General features: G+C 49.8%; 1 protein-coding gene across 4 annotated transcripts in view; it reads left to right on the top strand.

Moving 5' to 3' along the window:
• Positions 1 to 15797, top strand: part of HAUS8 (HAUS augmin like complex subunit 8) — an 18337-nt gene extending 2540 nt beyond the window's left edge. Inside the window, exons 2-11 of one of the 4 annotated variants that reach the window (XM_006099663.2) lie at positions 1142 to 1206; positions 4130 to 4185; positions 6276 to 6357; positions 8784 to 8879; positions 8989 to 9083; positions 9849 to 9905; positions 10010 to 10168; positions 11382 to 11523; positions 13581 to 13722; positions 15404 to 15797. In XM_006099663.2, coding sequence (XP_006099725.1) covers positions 1142 to 1206; positions 4130 to 4185; positions 6276 to 6357; positions 8784 to 8879; positions 8989 to 9083; positions 9849 to 9905; positions 10010 to 10168; positions 11382 to 11523; positions 13581 to 13722; positions 15404 to 15581 — 1072 coding nt within the window. In that variant the 3' untranslated portion in view covers positions 15582 to 15797. Of the gene's footprint in view, positions 1 to 1141; positions 1207 to 4129; positions 4186 to 6275; positions 6358 to 8783; positions 8880 to 8988; positions 9084 to 9848; positions 9906 to 10009; positions 10169 to 11381; positions 11524 to 12352; positions 12476 to 13580; positions 13723 to 14644; positions 15380 to 15403 lie in introns of those variants that run through there. The other 3 variants (XM_014465158.2, XM_014465159.2, XM_023763312.1) reach the window with 3 other exon arrangements.
• Positions 15798 to 16748: the final 951 nt, after the last annotated feature.

Here is a 16748-nt window from a genome sequence, read left to right as displayed (position 1 = left end):
GGGGAGAGTCAATGGGGGAAAAGGAGACATATGTAATACTAAACAAAGGATTTTTAAAAAGTCTGCTGTTTAAGCCTCCTCGTCTTATATTTTGTGATGGAAGCTCGAGCAGATGAATATATAGGCACAGTGGGATGGTGAGGAGCAGACCTGGTCCCTGTCCTAGAACCTCAGAGCCTATCTTCTTCCCGGCTGCCAGCAGTCTTCACGAAACATGGCTCTGACAGCGTCTGTTCCCCAGGGGCTACAGTGAAAGCCGGAGCGCCCCCTTTTTTTGCATGGCTGGCGAACTGAGAATGGTTTGTCCATTCTTAAATGGTGGTTAAAAAACATCAATAGAAGAAGAATGTTTTGGACATATGAAAGTTGTATAAACTTCAAATGTCATTGTATAAATAAAGTTTTATTGGGACATAGCCATACCCGTTCCTTTCTGCATCATCCATGGCTGCTTTGTGCTACGATGGCAAAGTTGAGTAGTTGCGACTAAGCACATGGCCCACAGAGCTGAAAATATTTACCATCTGGCCCTTTACAGAGAAAGATTGCCAACCCCGGGCTATAGGACCAGGTGCAAGCCCTTACGTTGGGCATTCAGAGCTGCCGGCTGGCCCAGGGTGCTCTCCTGATCCCATTCCCCTGCCAGTGTTCTCTAGCGAAGCCATAGGCTGGTCATTTCCCGCTTCCACATCATTCTCCATTGCCCTCCCTCATACCCTTGGTCTTGTTGGTCCCTGTCTTAGGATGTCCTTCCCAATGTACCTGAGCAAAAGGTGCATTATCACCTCCCCCCACCCCGTTACCTGTCTGGGGTACCTTCACCCTTGCCCAACAGAAAGATGCTGCTCTCCCCTCTCATGGAGGGAGTTCCATCTGTCGTTCTCCGTGCACCCCCAGGGGCAAACAGCAGGCACATAACCACCTGCTGAATTAATGAACTCATGACAGAGTTGAGATCTTTGAGGTTCGGCAAAAATGTTCACTCTTCTTGCTCTGTGGGGCGACTCTGTGTCACCCAGGTGATGGGACTCCACGTTCTTCCTGTCGAGGTGGCCCAGCTTCGAAGAGAAACCTGAGCTTTCACGGGCTTCCCTCAGCTGCTTGTCAACTACATTAACAAGACCTTGCCCCTCTCTTTTAGGTTGCCTTCTGCAGGGGACCCCAGTACTCCTAGTGGCCCCAAGCCGAAAGGAAAGCAAACACAAGGTGAGTCAAGTTAGAATCTACCTAATGATCCCATGAAATAAAACGTGATTTTTTTTTCTAGTAAGTGTTTTTGGGGAATAAAAAAACAAAACAGCAGAGCAAGGGAGATACAGTTTTATCTTCTGTTCACATCTTGGGAGATTTCTAGTCTGGTCACCCAGCCCTGCCTGCACCCAGGGTTGTGGCAGGACCGGGTAGGGCTCATTTTGGGCTGTGCCCAGGACTTGTCACTTGGAAGTGTGGGTGAAGAGAGCTTGAGCTGAGTTCATTACCAAACATCAGAATTTCCTGTCTCTTCTCTGAAAGCATATCAGTCCTTTGGGGGTGCCCCATGCCCCATGTCCACCTGAGGGTTTGGGGTCATTGTGAACAGCCCCCTTGACTCTTGGCAGTGCCCAGTTGACTCTTGAGGATCTCCCATGTTGGAGCTGAAGCCTCTGAAATGAAATATTCTCTTAAAGTGTGCTCTGTGGTAGTGCGCATCTCAGAGAACTTAGAGCAGCATCTTGTCTATAACATCTATTTACATGCGGTCTGGTTCTTGAACACAAATTCTGTCCTTCACTGTAACATTGCCGCTGTGGAAAACCCACCACCGTTTAAAACAAACAGATGCATACCAGTTTTCTGGAAACTTGAAACTGCTTTCAATTGTCCAAGGAACCCAGAGCCTCAAGTTTTTTCCTGGCTGTGCAATACCCAACACAGGATGGCCATGCCTGCTTGGAACCAGGGGTGTCCTTTGCCCCAGTCCCTCATGTCCGGTGGCAGACACTGGGGTTGGCTTGGTTCTCTTCCTGGACCCCGCCTGACCCAGCCTTGACTCTAGGGACCTCCTTCCTGATGGCCTGAGCCCACTCGTGCTCTGAGCCCACAGGCACAGCTCTTCCCTGCCTGGAGCATGCTCAGGGTGACCACCGCCTCCACGGCCCGCACCAGGCTCCCTGTTAACTGGTGCACCTCCTTTCCTCTTGGGATGGCACTGCAACTGGAATTGCCAGTGGAAGATGCGAATTCTGGTGTGAAGTTCTGGTTTGAAATCAGTCTTGCTCCACCTAGCTGTTAAACTGTGTGATGTTGACTCACTCTCCCTGGGTCTCTTCAGTAGAAAGGGAGAGACTGAGCTCTACAGGCACCAAGAAAAAGTGCAGAATCATGCATTTGATCTTTGTTGAGCACCTACTCCCTGCAGGGTGGTGGAATATAGCAGCAAGCCAAACGGACACAGTCCCTGCGCTCAGGGAGCTGGTGGTCTGGGACACAGGCAGTGCACTGAGCGGAGAAGTAAGGAGACCCAGGGTTCAGAGGATGATAACAGATGCAGTGGGAAAAACAGCAGGAAGGGGGTAGCTTATGGGTCCAAAGGAAGTGCTGGGCTGAATAGAGTCGGGAAGGGGGGCCGGTGCAGGAGCAGCCCGTTGGCTGGGAACAGAGTGACTGAGGGGAGCGAGGAGGTGACTAAGTCAGAAGGACGCCCTGAGTCGTGCCAGGCTTGTAATGTGCCTAGAGGTGCTCAGGCTCCACCAGCTGGTGGGCCTGCCAGATAGCCTGTTGTCAGCCACCAGGGGCCAGATAGCCTGTCAGCCACCAGGGGCCAGCCAGCCTGGAGGCCACAGGAGGGTCAGGAGGAGGAGGCATGTGAGTGAGCACTGTGCCCAGTGCTGCTGGTGGCTCAGTATGAGGGTGGCTCGCTGAGAAGGGCTGATGGACTTTGGAACACGGAGGTCTTGATGGTCTTGCTGAAATGCGTTTCTTCTGTGGGGTGGTGGGGTGAGAGCCAGGTGTGTGTGGGGGGATTCAAGGGAAGAGGGAGGAGAAGAGAAAGCCAGCATTGTAAAGGGAAGCAGAGAAATGGAGGTGAGCCAAAGGGGTGGGTGCGGGGAGATTAACAGTGTGACCTGTGGGGAGGAGCAGGAGTGGTGTGGGGGTGAGGAAGAGAGGGGTTTCCGGGGCAGGTTTTTTCTTTTCTTAAATAATGTATGTATTTGTATTTATTTAATTTCAGAGAGGAAGGGAGAGAGAGAGAAACATCGATGATGAGAGAGAATCATTGATCGGCTGTCTCCTGCACGCCCACACTGGGGATCAAGCCTGCAACCTGAGCATGTGCCCTGGCCGGGAATCGACCGGTTTGTAGGTCGATGCTCAATCACTGAGCCACACCGGCCAGGCTCCGGGGCAGTTTCTTTACGGGGTGGGGCTTGGCTCTGACAACAAGAGTGGGGGTTCTCTTTACCCAGGAGCAGAGGTCCATCCACATGGGGTCAGGATGCTGCTCTGAGGTTTGGAGGGCAGGTGGGTTTCCTCCATCCTTGTTCAATGCCCCAGGGGCAGGAATGGAAGGAGACCTGCGCTGGACTGTCACAGGGATGTGCTGTGTCTGAGAAAGGGCCTTGATGTGAGTGTGTCCAGGGGGTTGGTCCTGAGCTAGGAGAGGTGGGGTGAGGGTATGTGAAAGGTGGTACCAGGAGTAGGTCAGAGGAAGTGGGGGAAGCGGTGTTTGGGGTCATGAACACAGGGAGTGAGCTGGGGAGAGTGGAGGAGGCAGCAAACAGATGGCCATCTGTGGTAGGTCTGTCTTCCTTTACCTGCCCCACCCCTGAGTCCCCTTTCTGCTCCTGTGGATCTCTGGCTTTGCCCAGAGCCCTGGGACTTGTACACAGTAGGTGTCTCATACATGTTTTCACACACAGTAGGTTCCCATAAATGTTCTTACATATAATAGGTGTCCCATACATACTTGAGGGTACTGAAGGGCAGGCTCTGAGAGGAGCAAGGGGGATCAGCTCCCCCATTCCTGCTGTTGAGCAGGGAGGGCCAATAGCACCTGGCTCTGGGGGAGGTGGTGTGGTCCTCGGTGCGGGCGGGTCTGCACACACCGCTATTGTAGTTTTGTTATAAACCAACAGTGTGTTCCCCACAGGTGGAAAAATGGTCGAATCCCGATACCTGCAGTATGAGAAGAAACCCACTAAAAAGGTAACACACAACGTTTGAAACAGTTCGGAAGGGAGTTCTAAAGAACTTAGGATTCTGACACAAGTTACCCGAGCCAGGCACCGCCTGGTTCCGAAGGCAGAGTTTTGGGGACTTTGCCTAGTTGCCTTGTTGCCTTTGAAGTCATCGTGTCCTTCCTGCAGAGACCCGTGTGTCTGTCGTGAGTGGCCAGTCTCTTTGAGAATCCCTCTGTTGAAACCTAAAATTGTTCTGCTTTTCAACCCCATCATTTCTTTTCTGGATTCTGTCCTGGAAGCAGTTCTGGCGAGCAGTTCTGGCACGGTCCCTGGCCTTAGCTGGTATTTAAAAAAATACCTGCAGGGCTATAGGAATGACTGGGGAAAATGACGTACCTGAAACACTAGTAGTAGAGAGAGTTTCGTGAACTACCTGTAGTCACACCATGAAAATTATGAAACCATTTAAATGACAGCATGAAACACTTAACAACATGAGAGCATACTTTGTATGATGTTTAATAAAAGCTAGCACCATGGCCCAACCAGTGTGGCTCAGTGGTTGAACGTCAACCTATGAACCAGGAGGTCACGGCTCGATTCCCAGTCAGGGCACATTTCCGGGTTGTGGGCTCGATCCCCAGTGAGGGGCATGCAGGAGGCAGCCAATCAATGATTCTCTTTCATGATTGATGTTTCTATCCCTCTCTTCTCTTCTCTGAAGTCAATAAAAATATATTTAAAATAAACAAACAAACAAAAAAACCAATCAGTATGTTACCCAATTATATATTTGTTTCAGTGTGTACCTACTGAGAATGTGTTGAGGTGAAGGTCATGTTATCCCCAAATAATTGTTTCTGGTAAAAATTAGTTACATATTCATTTCCACTCTTAAAATCTGGATAGAGTGGGTGGTGGGTTCTTAAAAATGTGACCTAAAATACAGCTTGAAGAAAAAGGATAGTTTTATATAAACTATTTGATATGCTTCTTGGAGTGGTTTTTTAAAATGGACTTAAAAAAAGTTTATTGGGATGGCATTGGTTAATAGGATCATATGGGTTTCAAGTGTACAGTTCTATGATACAAGATCTGTATATTGCATTGTGTGCCCAGCACTCAAAGTCAAACCATCTTCCATCACCATATATGTATTTGGTCCTTTTACCCCCTCCCCACCCCTTCCCTCTGGTGATGACTGTTGTCTGTGCCTGTGAATTTTATATTTCATATATGAGTGAAATCATATGGTTCTTAGCTTTTTATGACTGACTTATTTTGCTTAGCATAATATCCTCAGGGTCTATCCATATTGTCGCGAATGGCAGTATTTCATCTCTTCTTATGGTTGAGTAGTATTTCATTGTGTATATTTACCAGGTCTTCTTTGGACTTTATTTTTAGAGCAGTTTTAGGTTAATAGCAAAATTGAGCAGAAGGTACCTCCCCACCCCATTCATGTGTAGCCTCCCCCACAGTCAACATCCTGTACCAGCGTGGTGCGTATTTACAATTGGTGAGCCTACGTTGACACATCGTCACCCAGAATCTGTAGTTTACAGTGTTGAAGTGATACTCAACAAAGGATCACAGTCCACACGTCATAATTTTAATGTTGCCTTGCAAACGTGGTTACAGCGCCCCCGTGTGTCTACTTGCTGCATGTAGTAGTCTATTTTATCTTACCTTATTTTATGTTATGTTATTTTATTTTTTGTTAATCCTCACCTGGGGATTTTTCCCCATTGATTTTTGTAAGTTTTGAAGATTAATACCTGTACAAAAACTTGGTTTTTCCTGATGACCAAAGTAATATAGTCTGTCTATAAAACTGGCAAATACTAAAAGTATACAGAAAATCAGTCATCTGTAATCTGCCGTGTCAGAGATAGTCACTGGCAAAAATTGTGGTGGTTTCCTATGTTCTGTGTACGTGAGGGTACCCTTTTTGACAAAAGTAGCTTGACCTGCATGTATGTAATTAAATGTCAGAACTCCTTAAGCCTGTCCTTTGCCTCAAAGTATGAGCAGATGCCAACCTTGCAGACGTGAAGGGCCCCTTCTCGTGAAGAGAAAGTATTGTGCGCCCTGAGTGTCATGTGTTCCCAACAGGCTCCTGCAGCAGATGTTTTAAAGACCAGCGGGAAGATCCCTGAAGGCGGAAGGAAACCCAGCTCCCTCCAGAAGAGCAAAGGTGTGTAACGATGTGGGGAGGGCATAAGTCAGCCGTGGAGCTAGCAAGTGTTGAGTGTGGTGGTGAATTATGTTTTTAAGTTAAAAGTCCCTCTTTTCTTTCTTGGAAGCATCAGACGAAAGAGCTGGGCAAAGTGTAAGGACAGATTAGGGGCATGTGGGGAGCTGAAAGGGGGTGGCGGGGGAGTGGGGGGGGTCTCTTCCTTCCTGTGTGACCCCAGAGAGGAGCCCAGTTGCCATTATGGCTCTTCCTTGTGGCACCAGTTCCTTAACCCAGTGACTGTTTTCGCCAGAGCTCCATGACCAGGACCAGAAAAGGTGCGAGGCCTCATCCTGCCTCTCACTGCCTTGGGTCGCGTCTTCCTTGTAATGGTCTCCTTATGTTTTTCATCTAAAAGCTGTCACCAAAGTGACATGAAAAGCTTTCAGTTTTTCTGATTATAGAAGTGGCATGTGTTCATTGTTTAAAAAATGGAAAATGTAGATGAGGAGGGAAAGTTCCCTCACAGTCTGCCAATCTGACCATCACTGTCGGTGGATTTGGTGTTCCGTTCTAGGCAGTGTGTTCACCTAGAAGTCAGAGGGCCCCTCCCACCGTAGCAGTTTGTCCAGTGCCTCACGTGCCCACCTCTACAGCACATTGGGCAGCTCTTCTGCATGAGAGCAATTCACAAAGGGCAGAACTCTTCCTTGGTCCTCACCTCTGTTCAAAAAGGTGGCAGCTTTGAGTTCTCCTACAACTAAGATTTTCAACTTTATTGTTCAGATCAAGGGTCAGCAAACCTTTTCTGGGCCAAATGGTTAATATTTTAGTCTTTGCAGGACAGACACTCTCTGTCACAAAGACTTCACTGCCATTTGCAGCATGAAAGCAGCCACAGACCATACATACATGAATGAATATGTCTGTGTCCCAATAAAACTTTTTTAAAAAATATATTTTTATTGATTTCTGAGAGGAAGGGAGAGGGGGAGAGAGAGAGAGAGAGAGAAACATCAATAATGAGAAAAAAAATCATTGATTGGCTGCCTCCTGCACGCCTCCTACTGGGGATTGAGCCCACAACCTGGGCACATGCCCTTGACCGGAATCGAACCTGAGACCCTCCAGTCTGCAAGCCAACGCTCTATCCACTGGGCCAAACCAGCCAGGGCCCAATAAAACTTGTAACAAACACAGGAAGTGGACTGGGTTTGGCCTGCAAGCTGTAAGTGTGCTGATACTAGGTTAGATGTTTGTCAGAATTTGCACTGTTCCTTGACGCAGGCATGACTGAGAAGCAGGCATCATCTTGTAGTGTTTTCTTGTGCAGTTAGTTGAGCGCCCTGCATGAAGCTGAGAAACAGCATGGCCTGAGGGCCCCAAACGGGGCCTCCCACATTTTAAAGTCAGGGTTCTCAGCTGGGGCAATTCTGACCCCAGGGGACACTGGACAATGTCCGGGGTTGTTGCAGAAGAAGGCGGTGTGATGGGTGGTGGCCCAGGAGCTGTTCAACACCTGGGGGTACACAGGACAGCACACAGCAAAGAATTACCCAGCCCCAAATGTCAGCAGTGCCAAGGCTGAGAAACCAGAATTCAAGCGTAGCCATGGTGTAGAAGGACTGTTTTTTGAGTTCAATCATATGGATTTATAGGAAATTACATTTTCTAATGGAAATACTGTACATGAAGATGACAACATTTAACCTGTGCAAAAACCATAGCAATAAAAAGTCATTCTTTTCCACGTCAGGTTCCAGCAGGCAGCTGCTCTTAATAGGTTTTTGTCTGTCTAGAATTTTTTAAAAATTTTAACACAAACGGTACCTTGCCCGTTTTGCCCTACACATTATTGTGACTTTGCTTTTTTAATTTCCTCGTATTTATTTTCTGAGCTGCACAGTTGCTCATGAACTTGTTTTCTCTTTTAGTTCCTGACGTGACAGTGTGTATCTGACATACCGCTGCTTGTTTTGCAGCACTCTGGGGGCCTTGCTGAATTAACGCATGCGGTGCCCCACTGCCCGTTTCAGATGGTGGAAGGCATAACTGCACAGTTTTAAATAGAGGCTAAAAGATGAAGGGGTCTCCTGGGAAGGTGAACACTCCAGAAGCTGCTGGAGAAAGAAGGAGAAAGAGCTGAGGGCAGAACAAATACATGGCATGTATTAGGCTCATACTGTGCACACAGCAGCTTTTATTAAACTAAGTAGAAAGACTTGCATCTTTGGGTTTTACAGAATGCCTCCCTCGTCTAGTTCTTTAAAATATATTCAAGTTGATGGCTGGGAATTTCCAAAGGTTTTCTGCCTTCTCTACTACCTAGCAAGAAGCTTAGTTTTAGAAGCAAGTGGTATTGTCCAGAAGGTTGTCTGCTTCCTGGCCTGGGTGTAGAGCCTCTTAGGGACTGTGTTGACTTTGAGGGATTCTCATTGAGCCCACAGAAAGCAGTGGGATCTTCGACAAAGGCGACCTGCAGTCCACGTTGCTGGAAGGACACGGCACCGCCCCGCCGCACCTGGATCTCTCAGCCATCAATGGTAAACTGTTCATTTCACCCCTTATGTTCCCAGCTGGGGGTGGCAGTGCATCTTAGCAAGCTGCCAAAGGATGCTCTTCTCACCTTAAAAATGCTTTCCTTGATCTTAGACAAGAGTATGCTCAGAAAGACTCCACAATTAGAAAAAAAAGTCTCAAAGAAAACCGAGTCGACATCATTTTCTGCCTCACAGGAAAAGGACCCAGTAAGTGTATGAAAAGAGAGGGAAGTGCTAATGGATCGGATAAATCTGGTTTAGCTCCTGCCCTGGGCCAGGTGCTGTGGGAAACCTGGGGCTCCAGGAACATGCCTTTTAGGACAAAAGCCAACACACAGTCTTTTTTTTCTTTTTAATTAAAAAAAATATATATTTTATTGATTTTTTTACAGAGAGGAAGGGAGGGGGAATAGAGAGTTAGAAACATCGATCAGCTGCCTCCTGCACACCCCCTACTGGGGATGTGCCCACAACCAAGGTACATACACCAAGGTACATGCCCTTGACCGGAATCGAATCTGGGACACTTCAGTCTGCAGGCCGATGCTCTATCCACTGAGCCAAGCCAACACACATTCTTAGGTCGTTTAAAGAGTTTGTTTCTACAAGAACACATACAGGAGTAGATACAAATGCGGGATCATGGGAAGAATGAGATTGGGACCTTGTTTGCGGTGCCATGCTAGGGAAGGTGCGAGGCCGGACCCCGTCCCAGGCCAGGAAGAGGTCCAGGCTGTGGTCTCACTGGGGTGGGAGGTCTGAGTCCTGGTTCCAGAGTGGTGCTGAGTGAGAGGGGCAGACCATCCTCTTTCTTGTCACAGAAACAGCAGGTGGTTATGCAGTAACGAATTATCGCATCACAGAACGAAATAAATAAAGTGCGTGTGGATCAGCGTTCTTTCCCTCCCGGGGAGAAAGCTGGATATGTACCAGTTCATTGGGGACCCAGAGTATCTTTTCTTTCTCCTTAAGGATCTCTCCGAATTGATGGAATCCCAAACATTACTCCTGACTCTACTGACCGTGAAGGTGAAAATGGAACCGCATTATGCGTGACCTGGGTGGAAGGGCAGCCTCTGTCAGCCGAGAGCTGGAGTCCCCTCCGGCCTGAGCTCTTGTTCTACACCTAACAGATGGAGAACAGCCTCGCAGCATTTGAAGAAGAGGCAGAAAGGAATTTAGTAACGATGTGCCAAGAGAAGAAGCAGCTCCTGAAAAAGGCCCACGAGCTAAAGCGCAGACTTCTCCTCTGTCAGAAGAAGCGGGAGCTGGTGGATGTCCTCAACCCCCAGGTCAGCTGTGGCAGGGTCCCTGAGCCGTGTGTCCCCACTGGTCATCGCGATGTCTGGAGGGATTATGTACAGTGGCTGTCACTCCTGGCCTGGCTCTAAGTTTGGGCTTGGCTTTTGACACCAGCGGGTATTGATATGTAACTGTTAATAAGAGCATGTGCCCATAAGGTTAGGTGCCAGCCTGCAGAGGGACCTGTCCTTTCGGCACATGCATATCCTTCAGGCGCCCACAGCTGTGCCCAGTGACAGGAAGACATGCTTCAGGCCTGCCCAGGGGGCCAGGGTGCAGGTGGGAGGCACAGTCTTGGCGCCATGTGGTCAGTGCTGGGACACAGTCGTCCACGCCAAGGAAGATCATGGAGCAAACCCTTGGAAACGAAGGGCTGGTCAGGGGCGTAGCTCCTCATTCAGTGTATGCATGTCCTGGGGCTGCCGTGACGAAGTCCCACAGACTGGGCAGCTTCAACAGCGGACACTTATTCTTTCTCAGTCTGGAGGCTGGAGTCCGAGATCAAGGCGTCGGCAGAGTTTGCTCCTTCCAAGGGCTGTGAGGGAAGGATGTGTCTTGGGTCTCTGCTTGGCCTGGAGGCTGTCTTCTCCCAGTCTCTTAACTTGGTGTCCCCCCGTGTGCGTGTTTGTCTCCAGTTCTCTGCCTTTTACGAGGACAGTGCCCACTGACTCAGTTCCCTCTGTAAGGCCCTGTCTCCAAATCAGGTCACATCCTGAGGGGTTGGTGGTTTGGATGTCAACCGAGGAATTACGGGGTTCAGCCTGTGACACCCAGTGGTGCACGTGTTCGTGCATGTGCCCAGGCTGTGGGCTGAGAAACGAGTGGAAGGGGAAAAAAAGACAATGAATTCTTACAGTGCCCTGTGATAGCGTGTATGAGGGAAAGGGGAGTTGGTGAGGATGGCCTTGAGGGGGGGCAGGCGTTTCAGCTCAGTGCTCCAAAGCAGGAGGGCACAGCCTTCCTGGGTCCCCTGTGATCCCCATGGAGGGCTGGCCCTGGAATGCGCTGGCAGGTGGATGCATGTTTATGGCAAGGAGTGTGGCCAGGAGTGAGGGGAGAGCCCACCCACCTGCTGAACCTCCTGGAGGATCCCTAGATCCCGAAAGAACAGCCTGTGTCTTACCCTCACATGTGCCAAGTGTGAAACTTCCGGGGCGGTGACTGCCGGTCTCGTCTCATCGGCCCCTCTCCCTCCTGCTGCAGATTGAGATGCTCAGCCCCTACGCGGCTGTGTCTGAAAGCTTCAAGGAGCAGTACAAGGCACTCGCAAAGGCCCTGGACACCACGAGGCATGAGCTGCCTGTGAGATCAGTTCACCTGGACGGAGGCGCGCAGAAGTTCTTAGGTAGGACGGGCATCTGCTGGGCAAGGAACGGGAAGAACTACCAGCGGGTTTGGCACTTCCTGTGTGCCGCACCTTTATTCCTTCATGGCATCCTCACAAGCCTCATGTTAGGTAGATGGCATGTCCCCCTTCACATGGCACAGGATGTAGGGTGCTGGCAAGACTGGTTTGTCCAGGGTGGCACCCCAAGAAAGCCATGCTGGGATTGGAACCCAGGCCTGTGGTTTCCTTGTTGATTTCCTACCCCTACTGAAAGGCATTCTTGGGGAGCGGCCTGCAACCCCACAGACTTGAGAGAGGGGCTCTACTAAGGTGCATTGTTGATGGGGCGGTGATAGGGCTGCAGACCCCCACCCTCCGCCTTCTATACAGAGCCAAGGGGTCCCTTTCCTGCAGAGGGGTCCCATCTAGTCCTTCACCTAAAGAAATGGGCAGGTGTGAAGTGCTGTGCTTGATCTTAAAATTCTCTTTAGAACAGCTGTCTTCCCAAAGCAGGTTTTCAGCTGCCCTGGAGTTTGGTTATTTCTAAGCAGAGCTCTCATGAGCCTCTAAATATGTTTTGCTGATGTAGTAAAACATCGCCACCTAAAACCAGGCGGACTTTCCCTGCAGAACTTTGCACAAAGGCAGTTCAGGATCCCAAAGGGTGTAGCTGTATTGGCAGCTTCAGACAGAGACTTAAAATTTTTTTTAAAAAGCTTTATTGATATATAACTCAGGTACATACAATTTGCCCATTTAAAGTGTACAATTCCTTGTTTTTAATATATTCATAGGGATGTACAACTATAACTATACTCTAATTTTAGGATATTTTTGTTTCCCCCAAAAGAAACTCAGTATCTATTAGCTGTCACTTCCCATCGCTGCTTATCTCCCAGCCCTAAGCAATGACTGATTAACTTCCAGAGAAAGATGGTTTTTAATAAAATCAAGCCTTTTCTAATGTGAAGTAGTATATATCTGCCATGGGATCTTGAAAAGTGAGCCTGTTGAATGACTGTCTGTGTCTGGGTTTCCTGTTGTGTGGTTGTTGCAGTCAGTGGCACATCTGTGACTCTTGGACTCCGTTTCAGAAAAGCTCCTTAGATAATTGCTAGGAGTTGGGATTAGGGAGGGTATGAGTTGTTTGTGGCTGCTGTAACAAAGGCCCACAAACCGGGTAGCTTAAAACAAGAGAAACGTATTCCCCCTCAGTTCAAGGGGCCAGAAGTCCAGAATCAAGGTGTGGGCATGGTTGGTTCTTTCTGGAGGCGCTGAGGGAGAACCCATTCCAGGCTTCTCTCCCAGCTGCTTCCTTGGCTGCTGGCAGCGTCACTCCAGTCTCTGCCCCCATCTTCTCACTGCCTTGCCCCTTGAGTGCCTCCGTATCTGAATTTCACTCTTCTTAGAAGGGCCCCAGTTATTGGAATGGGCCCTACCCTATGACCTCGTTCTAACTCAGTTACATTTCCAGTAAGGTCATATTCAGACACTTGAGAATAGTACCTGAACATGTCTTTTTGGGAGGACACAATTTAGACCACATTGGGGGAAAAGACGTGTGTTTGTAAGAACCCTTATAAGGTTCCAAAATGTTAAAATGTTTGGTTGTGATGTGTGTACACGTGTAGCTTATAGATGGGAAATGTGCCAGGATTGGAGAGATGCTGGTGTCCCTAGAGCAGGTGGGACACAGCGCAGTTGTAGGCAATACTTTCCTGGGGCGGGAGGTACTGTATCGAAGGGAACCATGGGATTTTTTTAAGTTACTCACAGGACAGCCTTTCCCCACTTTTTGCATTCGTTTCTGTTGGGGGTGCTGGAGTGGCATTCCAGGTCTGTTCCAATGACCGCCTGGACAGTGGACACGCCTGACCCATGGTCTCAGGCAAAGGGGCACAGAGATGGTACCAGTGCACAGATGTCGTCCTTCATGACCCTCTCAGCCTTTGAGCCTTCGTAACAGGAGAGCGTTCTGATGAAATGAGAACAATCTAGCCACCACCTCGCTCACGCATGGTTTGCTTGGGGCACCGTGAAGCCCGTGGCTGATGCCCTCTCCCCACCCTCCTCAGATGATTTGCAGCGGGAACTGACGACCACACACCATCTGTTGGGAGAACTTGGGGTCTGCAGTTCAGAAGAAAACGGGAAAGTGCTAGATCTGCTGGGTGAACTGAAGGAAATGACCCAGAAGAAGGATCTGGAGCTCCGAAGGTATTTCAGAAAATATTTTAAGAAAAAGCACCCTGGCCGGTGTGGCTCAGTTGGAGCACTGTCCTGTACACCAAAAGGTTTCGGGTTGGTGCCCATTTGGGGTGCACACCAATCAATGTTCTCTCTCACATCAGTGTTTCTCTCTCTAAAATCAATAAGCATATCCTCAGTGAGGAGTAAAAAGGGGCAGGGAGAGACTGGCCAATGTGGCTTATTTGGTTGAGCATCGTCCCATGCACCTAAAGGTTGCTGTTCGATTCCTGGTCAGGGCACATGCCCAGGTTTGTAGGCTTAATCCCCAATAGGGGGCGTGCAGGAGGCCGCCAATTGATGTTTCTCTTCCTCTCCTTTCCTCTCTCTAAAATCAGTAAAAACATATCTTAAGAAAAAGGTAGCATATACATAAATATATACATACATACATACATATACATACATACATATATATATATATATATATATATAATTACATAAGATTACTTTTAAAAAAAGAAGAAAAATAGCCTCCCATCAGACAGAGATGTGCCATTGCAGGCTGCCCTGTGCAGAGAGTGGGCAGCCCTGGCATGGCAGTGTCCAGCAAGGCAGGGAGAAGGGAGGGGGTAAAAGCCTTCAGCCCACCAGAAACCCCAAGTGGTTCCCCAACAGCCAAAATAGAAAGGGCAATGGCATCACCCCTCATTCACTCCTCGGGACCACACAGCACTGCGGGCGCCTTGGATCGGGCTGTTCATGTTTTAAATGTTTTCCAGGGTCAGAGCCTGGGGGGATCTTTTTGGAACTTCTTACTGGAGTATAAGTACATAGAGAAAAGGCGCAGACTGTAGTGGTACAACTGGATGGGTTTCCCAGCGTGTGCCCACGTGGAACCAGCCCTAGGCCAGCCCCCCGTAATCACCCCGATTTTCTTCTCTCGCTCCAGGGGATTTCTAACCATGGGGTTTCTTCCACGTGTTCCAGAAAGAATCTTGTTTTCTTCTCCTTGACAATGCTAAACATACTTCCTGAGATGACTAAAATATTTGAAAGGCGATGATGGAAATCAAATGCCACCCGCTGTGGAGTTAGCGTCTTCTGGCCCCAGGATGAAATCGGGATACACCAGAGCGTTCTGGATTGCAAAGGTCACAGGCTTGAGTGGTTAAACAGGCTCATTTAACACCTGTGTCCCCACCACCATGTACTTCGAGGGCGGGCTGGGATATGCCCCATTCACAGTTCTTTTTAAAAACACATATTTTTATTGATTTCAGAAAGGAAGCGAGAGGGAGAGATAGAAACATCAATGATGAGAGAGAATCATTGGTCAGCTGCCTCCTGCACACCCCCTACTGGGGATCGAGCCTACAACCTGGGCATGTGCCCTGACTGGAATCGAACCGTGACCTCTTGGTTCATAGGTTAATGCTCAACCACTGAGCCACACTTGTTTCTTGAACAAATGAATCTTTCCTTTCATGCCTGCCTGGCCCTGTTCTTGGGGGCTTCCCTGTTTGAGTTCTGTTCAGACAGCTTGCTGACCCGCGCTTTCCCACGTGCTCGGGAAGAATCTGCCTGGACCCGCTGCCTCTGCGCTGCCACCTTGGTGAAGGCAGAGGCGCCTTGGCTCCTTCCGGCCCTCGGGCGCGGGGTGGGGGGCGGCCGGGGGCAGAAAGCATCATCCCTTCCGTTATTCCCGCAGGAGCTTTGCGCAGGTGCAGGAACTCTCTGCTGGAGTGAGTAAGGAGGCAGCCTTAATCAACCAGGAGGTCTGGGAAGAGGCCCAGGGCCCGGTGGCCCCCCGCCAGTGGTATTTCAATGAGGAGGACACTCGAGGGGACACTTGGGGAGAGGCCAGCAGCCCGCTCCTCTCAGGCTGACAAGCCCTGCGCACGGTGAATCCACACGCAGGCCGTGACCCTAGCCCAAGTGGGGCCTCTGCAAACCCTCGGGAGGAAGGCTCTGTCCAGGGCGCCTCTGTGCCAGGGCACCGGTGAGGTGTTCCGGAAACTCACGCACTTTAGTCACTTAGCTCAGCACTACAGCTGGTTTTGTGTGATAATCTTGTTCTATATTGAGAAATAAAGTGTTTGGCAGTTGAGTTTGGTTTCTATGTAAGGGGAAGCAGGAGAGACACTTAGTATCTCACTCTCAAGGTGATTCCTTCCTCCAGTCACGGGGCTGTTCTGTCTAATGTCCGAAGCAAGTGAGGAGTTGGTCCTCAACTGGAAATTCGCATCCAGTCCAATGTCCCAGCAGCGGTCGCTGGAGCACCTGCGGGCTTTGCCGTTGCTCCAGCCTACACTCCACACAGGACTGTGCCACAGAGAATTTCCCTCCCCAGCTCGTCGGCTCCCGTCTGCACCACGTGGGCTCCGGCAGGCCTGCTGGTTCCCGTGGACATGGCTGCTGCGGTGCAACACCGGGAGGGGTGGTGCTCTGGGGGTGCCCGTGGACATGGCTGCTGCGGTGCAACACCGGGAGGGGTGGTGCTCTGGGGGTTCCGTGGACATGGCTGCTGCGGGACGACACGGGAGGGGTGGTGCTCTGGGGGTTCCGTGGACATGGCTGCTGTGGGATGACACGGGAGGGGTGGTGTTCCAGGTGAGATGCGGTATCCATCCCCGCCCTGCATTCTGGGAAGAGAGATGTGTCTTGATCTAACACATGTTCAACAGGCACACTTTCACCTTCACACACCCCGCCTCCACCCCGACCCCTTACAGTCCTGACCTGCTTCCTATCAGGTTGGGAGCTATAATTGCACGTCGGGAAGCAGTCCCCAGTCAGACGTAGTTACCATTCCCACAACCATGCAGGTCAAGGGGACACAGGCTCTCCCACAGGTGGGTTAAACCTTCCAGTTTCCATCCACACACCGACCCTTTCATTCCCATGTTTCCAAGGCCATGACATCCTCATTAGGGATCCCCCATGGAGCTCCTGTATCCGAGTCCCAGAAACGTCATCCCCTGGCCCGTTCCCCCCATTTGTGTGCAAAAGCTTTGGGTCCATAGCCAGGGACAGACACCCCAGGAACCCCGGTC

Source organism: Myotis lucifugus, unplaced genomic scaffold, assembly GCF_000147115.1.
Source record: "Myotis lucifugus unplaced genomic scaffold, Myoluc2.0 scaffold_280, whole genome shotgun sequence".
Taxonomy (NCBI): Eukaryota; Metazoa; Chordata; class Mammalia; order Chiroptera; family Vespertilionidae; genus Myotis; species Myotis lucifugus.
This window is presented reverse-complemented; position numbering and strand designations above follow the sequence as displayed.